Below are 10600 nucleotides of genomic sequence, written 5' to 3'. Positions count from 1 at the left end.
CTCAGTGATGTGGACCGAGTTTGGTGGTGTGATAACATCACCTAACTTATTATTTGTTTTTTTTTGTTAGCTGGTTTGGTGGGTACGTAAATATGCATCGTATATATATATATATATATATATATATATATATATATATATATATATATATTAGTATATATATATTTTTTCCTTCCTTATTATTTTCCCCTATGGGTTTTCCTTGAGCAAGAGCCCGTGCTGGCATAGGACCCCGTTTAACTTTGTACTACGCTTAACGTTTGTTTTGTGAATTTTTTCAATATTTTTTATTGGTTACATAAATATAAATCGTAATTGATATTCGTTGAATAAACCATCATTATTTGTATGAGCTACTTCATGAGCAAGAGTCCGTGCTGGCAAAAGGCACGTTTAAATTAAAACAAAAATGTTTTGGTAATTATTCTTGACTATTGTTATAATAGCAATAGTATTATTTTTATAACCTTTATGTTAATAAATTATTTTTATTTTTAAAAAGCCGATAATTTATCTTTAGAGACATACTATTTTGTATTAAATTTTATAATGAAATTTTAAATTTTTTCAAATAAAATATGTGGAATTCGTAATGTTGACTAATCTTATAAACCACTAATTCGTCTTTAGTTAACCATAAGATATATTTGCCAAAGAATTTACATTAATCCCTTTATCAAACTCTTCTTAATTTACTCTTATATCGTATACGCCTTCGTCGTCTGCGCATTCCTTCTTACCGAAGAATATAAAAGAGAAAATGATAAAGAATATCACGTTGACCATTGTATCAAAGAAGTGCCTATTAGCTGTTATTACATCTAACCCCGTTTTCAAAGTCTGAGCGCTCATTCATGAGCGATAAGTTGTGCTACAAGAGCTCATTAACCCCTGGGCCAAACGTCGTACGTTTAAATGTCGCAATCGAGTGGGTAATTGTATGTAATTGAAAGCGAATATATATAAAAAAAACATCCCTCATTTTTAACCTTTCAACCTGCGGCGTCTTCCTTTTAGTTGTTGTTGTGAAGAGGACATAATCATAGAAAATGGCCCCGTTTTCTTTAATGGGATACTCTTCAGTTTAAACGTGTCGCTAGTGTTTTGATGATTTTAACAATTATGTTCTTTTTCTTAGGTTTAAAACTTGCAAAGTTCAGGATTTTATCGCCTTTATGGGATTTGTAGTCCTTACAGTGCGTTTATGGTAAAGCAAAGCTGCTCTGTCATTTTGTTTTTACTTTAAATTTTGCATATTCTTCTCATCTATCCAAGACCTCATAGGTCTCTCTCTCTCTCTCTCTCTCTCTCTCTCTCTCTCTCTCTCTCTCTCTCTCTCTCTCTCTATATAATATATATTATATATATATATATATATATATATATATATATATATATATATATATATACATTTTTATTTGTTGGAAAATATATATAGACAGCATATATATAGACAGACATATATATAGACGACTTTTTCATTGTTGCAAAGGAGTTATCTCCTGGGTCTTCTTCTTCTTTTTCTTGTTCTTCGTGCGGGGTGGAAGGCATGCAATACGAGCAGAGATCAAAGATAGTACAAGCACAGCTTTCCTCGTGGAGTGATCCATTGCACGCGAGAAAAAAAAGTTTTTCTTTGGGCACAGAGTTACAGTCTGCCGGCTGTGAACGGTTGAAATCCGGGTATTTGTCAAGTGCTTGCTTTCTCTCTCTCTCTCTCTCTCTCTCTCTCTCTCTCTCTCTCTATCACACTTTTTTTTTTTTTTTTTTTTTTGTTTTTACATTTTTGAGAAGATCGCTGTTAATAGATTTCCTATGTCTTACAAACATTTTATTCGCAAGATGGAGAAAAAAACAACTATTAGGGCAGTGCTCTCTCTCTCTCTCTCTCTCTCTCTCTCTCTCTCAGGGTTTATCTGAGATTATTCACCATCAGAAAACAACAGTGATGTCTAGCTGTCAATCAGTCATTCCGAAGGTCGCTTGTGTGTGTGTGTGTGTGTGTGTCCCCGGTGCAGGGTTAATGGTAAAAGCCTTCCCATATTCTTCTGTAGGCCTATAGAGACATAGGCTTATCATGCAGACGTTTACGCTGACCAGATGGGGTCTCTCTATACCGACCTTGGTCCTTTTATCTTATCTTAATTCATAACATCAATTTACATCGAAGTCGCCTAAACCTCTATAGATAATTCAACTTCCATTCAATATTTAAACGAGATTGAAATCACAAGATATTCATTAACAGGATCCGGGTACTTATCAAATATATCTATTTTTTCCTATCGGTGAAACCACTCAGGATTAATTGATGCGCTTTCCAAGATGTGCTTTTGTTTTGCAAAGGCTGGAGTTCCGTCTTTAGGTACAGTAATGTTACCTACCAAATATGTCTGTCATTTTATTAAAAAATCAAGTGATTTATAAGTGTTTTGTGGTTTTGACAGTAACCCATTTCTGTCATTTTTATCAAGGTGTTATCACGTCATATTTCTGTCTGTTTTGACAGAATATCCTTTTTTACTGCCATTTTGGATAGTATAAAGTTATATCTCTCTCAGTTTGTAGAATACCTCTCTCTCTCTCTCTCTCTCTCTCTCTCTCTCTCTCTCTCTCTCTCTGGGCCAGTTGGAAGAGATAAAGGCTACAGATCCGTCTTTTTGTACAGTAGCCTTTCTACTGTACATTTCTCTTGTCATCTTTCGATCAGATGCTTTGCTTTACAAGGCTCTCTCTCTCTCTCTCTCTCTCTCTCTCTCTCTCTCTCTCTCTCTCTTTCTCTCTTTGTGTGTGTGCCTTGAGGGTTTTCCTAAACGGGTACAAATGTTCACCTACGAACAGCTGGTCCGTAAAAAGGTGTAATGACAGAGAGAGAGAGAGGGGAGGGAGAGAATCTCCAAATATGGCCGGGTTTCAACAGAGTAGGTATGGTTATTGCCTTGTGAAATGCCCTCTCTCTCTCTCTCTCTCTCTCTCTCTCTCTCTCTCTCTGTCTATCATATATCTAGTTTTTCTTGGCCGAAGTAAATTTTAGTTTATGCCCTCTAAAGGTGGGTTAGGCGTAAAAAAATCTCGTTGCTCGTCCAAGATCTCTCTCTCTCTCTCTCTCTCTCTCAAGGTGCTTATAGAAATGGTACTTTCTCCTTTCAACATCAGATGATAATTGTAGCAATATATTCGTCATGCCAGAATGCCATCTCTCTCTCTCTCTCTCTCTCTCTCTCTCTCTCTCTCTCTCTCTCTCTCTTAGCATTTATACATTGTAAGATCAAGCAGATACCAACTCCAGTGTAGAGTGCCTACGTTTTTTATATTAATTCATCTTTCCAAATTTAGAAGCCCGTTGGAATGGCACCCACGTCTTGCCCATTGCCAAATTTAGAATCCCTTTGGAATAGGCATCCTCACCACGCCCATTTCTCACCCAGTTCCAAGGACATCACAAGAGACTGATAAAAGATAAGAACGCCCTTAGCGTTTGCTTTTCGCTCCAATGATTATAATATATAACTTTCCCGCGTACTTAAAATCTCCCGAAGCAGTTGAAAACGTACCAGCATAGCTGAGTACTCTTCGAAAGCTGTAGCCTTGGTCGAGGGTCTTACAAAACTGGTGCCACCTGTTTTGCCCAGGTGCCCAAGTCAGTTCTCTGGTTTTAAGCGCTTCCGCTTGTGTGCGTGTGTGCCACGTTTGAAATGGGGTTGGGGAGGGATGGGTGTGTGGGTATCACTATTGGGGTATTTTTGTCGGTTAGTGGGTAAAGGTGTTAGCAAAGTGTATTGCACTTTAGGCTGTGGTATTGTTTCGACTTCCTCGCGGTCTCTTTGGCTTTGAAGATCAACAAAAGTGTTCATAGTGATATTATCTGTTTTTATAGTGTCCAGATGTGTAAAGTGTATTTACGTTCTTATTTTCGTTTCCGTTTTGTTAGGTTTAGCAGACAAACAGAAATGTGTTGGTAGTGATTTTCTATTCTTATAGTGTCAATATGTGTAAAGTATATTCTTATATTCTCTTCATTTTCATTTTGTTTGGTTTAGCAGACAAACAGAAATGTTTGATAGTGATTTTCTATTCTTCAAGAGTGAAAATGTGTTTGAGTGTACCTTATAATCTTTTTTTATTTCATTTTTTATTTGTTATAGTCCTATGCTATTTTGTGGCGCGTTTGTCAGTGTACAAAAAAATTTCGCTTCTTAATGAACCTACGGAGGCGTTAGAACTTATTTCCATAAACTGCTGACGTCTGCATATTTTATTAGTAATTTTGCCTATTGACTTTTTACTGGAAGGCGCTGTTGTCATGGAACAGCGCGTGCCCTAAGTAGTGTTTCTCGATGGAGCCATACTAGCAGCAGTAGTAGTAGTAGTAGCTGGTGTTAATCGATATTTTTCCAATAATCCACTCTCCTTATCAGTTAAGGCCTTATGGGGCCCTTGTATGGTAATTGATTAAACACTTTGTGATGTTTATTTCTTATTTTTTTTTTTCACTTTCCATCTGGTGGAATCTTGAACTGAAGTTATTTTTATATTTCAATATAATACTACAAAATATTTTATGAGTTTGTAATGACAAGAAGATTTATTTATGGAAGCTTAAATATAATTGATGTATATTATTCCTTTGTAAATTAATATAATTAATTCCCTTTTTAATGATTTTGCATAGCTAGCAGAGATTGTATAACTGGATATTCTTTTTCATTCGAAACGGGTGGGTGGGTGGGATGGTTGGGGCTTTTCATTGGGGGGCGGACGTGGAAGGGGTGGGGATGGGGGGGAGGGAGAGAAAGGGGCAAGTAGGGACGGTCTTCATATTGAAGGCAAAATGGGTCATGGACCGATTTTGGTGTGATTTCTAATAACGCCAAAATCTGTCCACAAGAGGTTGTTATTGTATTTCATATGTATTGTGTAACTTTATGAAGTAAATAACTTTATATACTAGAGATAACTACTTCTTTATCATGATATATTTTATTGTTTTATAGATTTTAATGCATGAAAACTGAAACATATTAATGTGACTCTGAAAAAAGAGGAAATGATAAAACTCCACTTTTTCCATGTGTTTAGAAAAGAAGAAACTTCGGTAATTCATGAAATCATGTGAAAAGAATGAAAATACAACGAAGGAAAAACTGACAAACATGAAGCGTAAAAGGCGAGGACACCATGATAATGATGATAAACAATAGAAAGATGAATGTTTACCATGAGAGAGAGACAAAGAAAGAGAGAGAGGGAGAGAGAGAGAGAGAAAGAGTACATTCGATCCGTAGTGATAACAGGTTTTAACCTCCTTTGATGTAAACAAGGATAAGTTGATGTCGTCTGGTCTGACGAGGTGGGTAATGTACTGTGTTACTGTGGAGGTCTGCGTAGCAAAACAGAAAGTCAGAAGAAATTGAAGTTTTACGAAGTTGTCTGTGAAATCCCGAGGAAAAAGTTTTGTGAAGAGTGCAAATATTCGTGTTGAAAGTGGGGATTACTTTTGTAAGTGACCTAGAAAGACAAAGAAGACTGACTGTACGTTTGTTGTATACATTGTTTTAATATATTCATTCGAAGTATAGGTGATATTCTTGTGCTTAAACCCCTCTCCTGTGGGCCTTCTTGTGTCCCATAGTCAGACGAGTGCTTAGACCCTCTCTTTTGGGCCTTCTTGTGTCCCATACCCAGACGAGTGCTTAAGTCTTCTTCTGTGGGCCTTCTTGTATCCCATAGTTAGACGAGTGTTTAAATATTCTGTGGGCCTTCTTGATTACATACCCAGACGTGTTTAAATCCTCCTCTTGTGGGCCCTCTTGTGCTCCTTACTCAGGCGTGTGTTTAAGTCTCCTCCCGTGGGCCTTCTTAAGACCCATACCCAAACGTCATGACAACCAGGGCCCTCCAGAAATGCTTGACCACCTTCGGAAGCTTCCTTCAACCTCCCTCGCCTTAAACCACTAACACTTTCAATGGTGTGGGCCTTCGCCAAAGGCCTGGTCCTGTTAGTCATCGTAGAATACCGCGTTTACGTGCAATTCCTGAAGGAGGCCCTGAACGTGCTCTTCGTGCTGGACTATGCCATGACCCGGTTCATCACCCTGTGCCCCGATACCAAATTCCTGCAGGAAGACGACCGGTTTTCCCCGAGGGAGAAGAACTAGGGAGGACAAGGGTGGAGCTCGAGGAGGAGTTAGAACACCTCTCTGAAGGGGGGACGGAAGTGGGACTTCGAGGGGGACCTGTGTTGATCGGTGACCCTTCAGGAGAGGAGAAAGAGGAATTGTTGAATGTCACAGACGGGTCAAGCGAAGGGCACCAAGAGGCAGCTGAAGGCCAAGTCCAAAATGAGGGTGAGGGCGAAGAGGAAAACAGAGTAAGAGGAAAGGAGAGAGAACCGATTGAAAATGAGGAGAAAGAAGCGGAGGAGAGGGGCGATGGAGTGGAGGAGGTGACCCTGATGATGATGGCGATGATGAGGTCGAATTTGGACGAAAGCAGAGAGAGTGAGGAGAGAGAGAGCGAGAGGGACGACAGTATGGAGACTGCCAATTCTCTCCCCTCCTCTTCCTCCGCCTCCTCCTCCTCCTTCCACTCCGTCAAGGAGGATTCTCCTACTTCCTTGAACCCTGAAGAAGAAGAAGAAGAAGAAGAAGAAGAAGAAGAAGAAGAAGAAGAAGAAGAAGAAGAGACGGCAGGACAAATAGGAAATCTGATCAAGGATCTCTTCGGGGAAGGCTGGGGAGAGGAGGACGTCCTCAATTATTTGTCGCAGGAGGAGATGAAGGAAAATAGATCGCCGGCGGAGATCGAGTGGATTTCCTTCCTCCACCAGTTGGAGGACGGAGCGAAAGGCGGAGATGCTGATGGTGGTGGAGATAGGGATGCTGAATTTACAGGTGGGAGTGTTGATGTTGGAGAAAGAGATGCTGGAAACTCAAGTGAAGATGTTATTGTTGGTGACAGTGATATGAAAAGAAAGGGAGTGGAGATGTTATTGTTGGAGACAGTGATACTGAAAAGAAAGGGAGTGGAGATGTTATTGTTGGAGACAGGGAAACTGAAAGGAGAGAAGGTGACGTTGATGTTGGAGATATGGAAACTGCTAAGACAATGGGAGACATTCATGTGGGAGATAAGGGAACTGAAATGAAAGAAGGTGATGTTGATGTTGGGGATATAGAAACTGAACAGAAATGTGGAGATAATATTGTTGGAGATAGGGAAACTGAAAAGATTATTTATGTGGGAGCTATGGAAGCAGATGATTCTATTGATATTAGTGAAGTGAAAACTGAAAATAAAGCCAATGATGTTGTGGGTGAGAAAACTATTGAGGTAAATTGTGATGTTGGTGTTGGAGATGTTGGAGAAGGAGGTAAAGATGCCGGAGATGCGAAAACTGACCAGAGATATAACGAAAACACAGAAATGGAAGGAAAGACCGGAATGGACAAACCAGGAAGCAGTAGGACCCTTTCGAAAAGTTTTTCCTTAGAGACGGTCGACTGTGACTATATCGATCAGACCGAAAGCGAGAGTGAGTCGACTGAGAAGACAGTGATGGAAAGACTGAATGAGGCCTCGTCGACGCAACACTCAAGTGAATCGTTGTTGAATGTAAACAAAAATATAGGTATGAATAGTTTAGGTGGGAGTGGTTTAAACGAAGATGTTGGTGTGGATAACCGTCACGGGAGTGACTTAATTATGAGGAATGGACAGAAATGTGAAGGAAATAAAAGTCTGAATAGAGAAAGCGCTCCTGGTGAGGACGATAGGAGCGCAAATAGAAAAAATGAACAAGATTCAATGAACTTAGAAGGTTTACTGCAGTTACTCCTAAACGAAAGCCACTTCTTGGGGAGCGATTGCAAAGAAACGAAGAAAATGCCGAAGAGTTTGCAAAGAATTCAGAAAGAGGAAGACAAGATGATGAATTGGAAGGTCATTGAGGGAAAATGTAATGAGAATTTGACGGTTATTAACGACAATTTCGAGGAGAATATCCACGATAAAGGTGCCAAAGAAAATGCGAGAGTTTCCGACGCGAAACGAAAACGGAGTCTTAGTGTGCCAAAGGACGAGAATAATAGAAAACGTTTAGCCAGTGGAGGGGGAAACTACTCTATCTTGGATAAGGACACTACACGTGATAATATTCCTTTAGAAAGTGGTAATGTCATTGAATCAGACAACGACTCGGTCTTTGGCGACAGCGAGGACGATAGTGACGACGAAAGTGATGGCGAGAGATACCCAGATGTCACTAAAAAAAGGGTCAAGATCGAAAGTTTTAGTTCTGCTGTGAGTAATATTCTGGAAGAAATGGGTCCCAATAATACCAGTATTGACACTGATGACCTCACTGATTATGACGAGGAAAGCTCTGTTGAAGTCACAGGTGAAAAGCTTTGTGATGAAGGTAGTAGCAGTCAAGATCTCATAGAATGTTCAGGTAAACCGGCTGAGGAAATGAAGGATAGAGATGAGGTTTTAGTTAGCCCTGTCAATAGAGTAACCAGCATCAATAGGCCCAAACCCTCCGACCAACAGAAGCCTGGCACCAACATCAAAGTTGAGATGGACGCAAATCTGAAATGGATTAGAGAAGTCCCTCCTCCATTCGCAGGTCCAAAATGTACTTGCGAGTCACCTGGTACCCCTCCATGGAAACTGGCATCTCATTCTGGAAGCCAGGGGCACGATGCCTCTTGTGAACTGACCCTCGAGTCTTCCTCAGAGCACGAGGTCGTCTCGGTCAAGTTGAGGAGACCCCGATGCTCTTCCTTCAGCCCGGAAACGGCATCTTCGCCATACCAGAAACGGTACAGCCACTCGGAATTGGGATGTTCCATGAGGAAACAGAGAGTTTATGCCCGAGGCTGTCCCCTGAGGGGAGTGGCTGCAGTAAGGAGCAAAAGGACAAGAGGAGGCTATTGAGATCTCTCAGTTTTTTCTCTCGAAGCTCCCAGAGCAATCTCTCAGTCACCAACGGCGTGCAGACTACTCCTTCACCCTCGGATGCATGCTCGAAATCTCCCCAAATTTTTGGCTCAAACTGCGGTACCTCTTTCACCACCCCGCGTCGATGGTCTCGCGTCCTGGGGTGCAGGCGGAGGAACGTGCAGTCTTGCATCTTCCCGGGCTCTCCACCTTCCATCTCGTCGTCCACCAACGGAAACCTGCCCTCCAGAGTCAGGTCGGAGCCCAACGTCACAGAGAAATGGAGCAATGCGAGTGAGAATGGCAACGTCCAAAGGAGATTTTCCAGAGTGTGGCACGAGAAGCGCCGGGCTGTCAGGTCGTGCATTTTTCCCGACCCCGAAGACGAGGACCTCATGCCGTACGGGGGCGTGGAACCGAGACGAGAGGACCGGTCGCACGAGGGAGGTCAGGACAGTTTAAGGAAATCTCTGGACTTTGAAGTGGCTCAGATGACCACATCCCGCCTGAGCATCCAAGAGTCAGAGTGTTCTTCCAGAACACCAGAGTCCCTCGTCAGGACAGAGTCATCTGAGTGGAATGAAAGCCTCTCTGATGTCAGAGAATCTAAATTGGTGCATTCAAAATCTGAGACTCCACTGTCTGAGGTTCATTCTTTCAATGAGAATCACTCACAGCATAAGAAGATTCTTTCATTTAACGAAAGGCCCCAGTCCTTGATCTTTATTCCAGAATCTCAGGTCAACGCCCTTACGCGTGAGAAGAGTCCTCAGCGCACATCCATCAGAAGGCCGCAGTCACTGATGATTCCACCTGATATACAGATTCCTAAAAGAGATCCTAGTCTGACTCCTCCAGACCCTTCGCAGACAAGGCCGAGAAGTCAAAATCGCCTCTCCTACAGGGACTTGAGAATCCTCCGGCGTCAGCCCAGCAGTGATGGGAAGCTGTACTATCCACTGCTGACTCCTTCGCCTACGAGCAGTGCTAGAATCTGGGAGAGGGAGCTATCTCAGTTCCAAAGGGACCACCGCAGGAATGTGCGCTCCTGGTCCTTCAGTCCAACGCCCGCGAGTTTACCCTTGAGGGTGTCTCGCGACCCTTCGGAGAAGTGGCCTGATGTGACCAGTTTTGAGCAAGACCATCATCTCGCCTTGCCTCCCCGCAAGCTTTTTGCAGATCAGCCATCACCTGGTCATAATGCTGCGTTCGACACGTAAGTAATGAATGCCATGATTGAATGATACTTTATTTAAACGGTGTCCATGTTAACTTTTTGTTTCTGAGGTATTTATTCAGGTAATTGTGTTTGAATGTCTCTTAGTTTATGTTCATGAACAATTTACCTTCTTTACGAAGTTTGATGTTCTATGAAAGGTGAGTATTATTCTCTATAATCTGTAAGATTCCAAATCTAGGAGCATTCATCTGCAACAAGCTTAAAATGCAATTTATTTGCAAAAGAAGCCTTCAAGCTTTTAAGCTGATGGAATCCTGCATTAAGAATAGAATCATCTGCAAATGCCATCTTAATTTATTGGCCAGGACAAATATCCATACGTAGTAATTAACTCGCAAAGTAAGGTTCCAGTATTTCAGGGCGGACAAAAACCTGCAACAAGAGTAGTATCATCCACACACACTGTACTATGTTGATTTG

The 10600-nt window shown here is 41.4% G+C and overlaps 2 protein-coding genes across 6 annotated transcripts in view; both read left to right on the top strand.

Annotated features, from left to right (window-relative positions):
• Nucleotides 1-9086, top strand: part of LOC135213992 (uncharacterized) — a 41098-nt gene extending 32012 nt beyond the window's left edge. For 4 of the 5 annotated variants that reach the window (XM_064248084.1, XM_064248086.1, XM_064248083.1 and 1 more), the window contains exon 2: nucleotides 4995-9086. In XM_064248084.1, coding sequence (XP_064104154.1) covers nucleotides 7090-8937 — 1848 coding nt within the window. In that variant the 5' untranslated portion in view covers nucleotides 4995-7089 and the 3' untranslated portion in view covers nucleotides 8938-9086. The remainder of the gene's footprint in view (nucleotides 1-4994) is intronic. The other variant, XM_064248087.1, reaches the window with a different exon arrangement.
• Nucleotides 1-10600, top strand: part of LOC135213776 (uncharacterized) — a 403929-nt gene that overhangs the window by 168264 nt on the left and 225065 nt on the right. The gene's annotated exons all lie outside the window — the stretch shown is intronic.

Source organism: Macrobrachium nipponense, chromosome 43 (genome assembly GCF_015104395.2).
Source record: "Macrobrachium nipponense isolate FS-2020 chromosome 43, ASM1510439v2, whole genome shotgun sequence".
NCBI classification, from domain to species: Eukaryota; Metazoa; Arthropoda; class Malacostraca; order Decapoda; family Palaemonidae; genus Macrobrachium; species Macrobrachium nipponense.
This window is presented reverse-complemented; position numbering and strand designations above follow the sequence as displayed.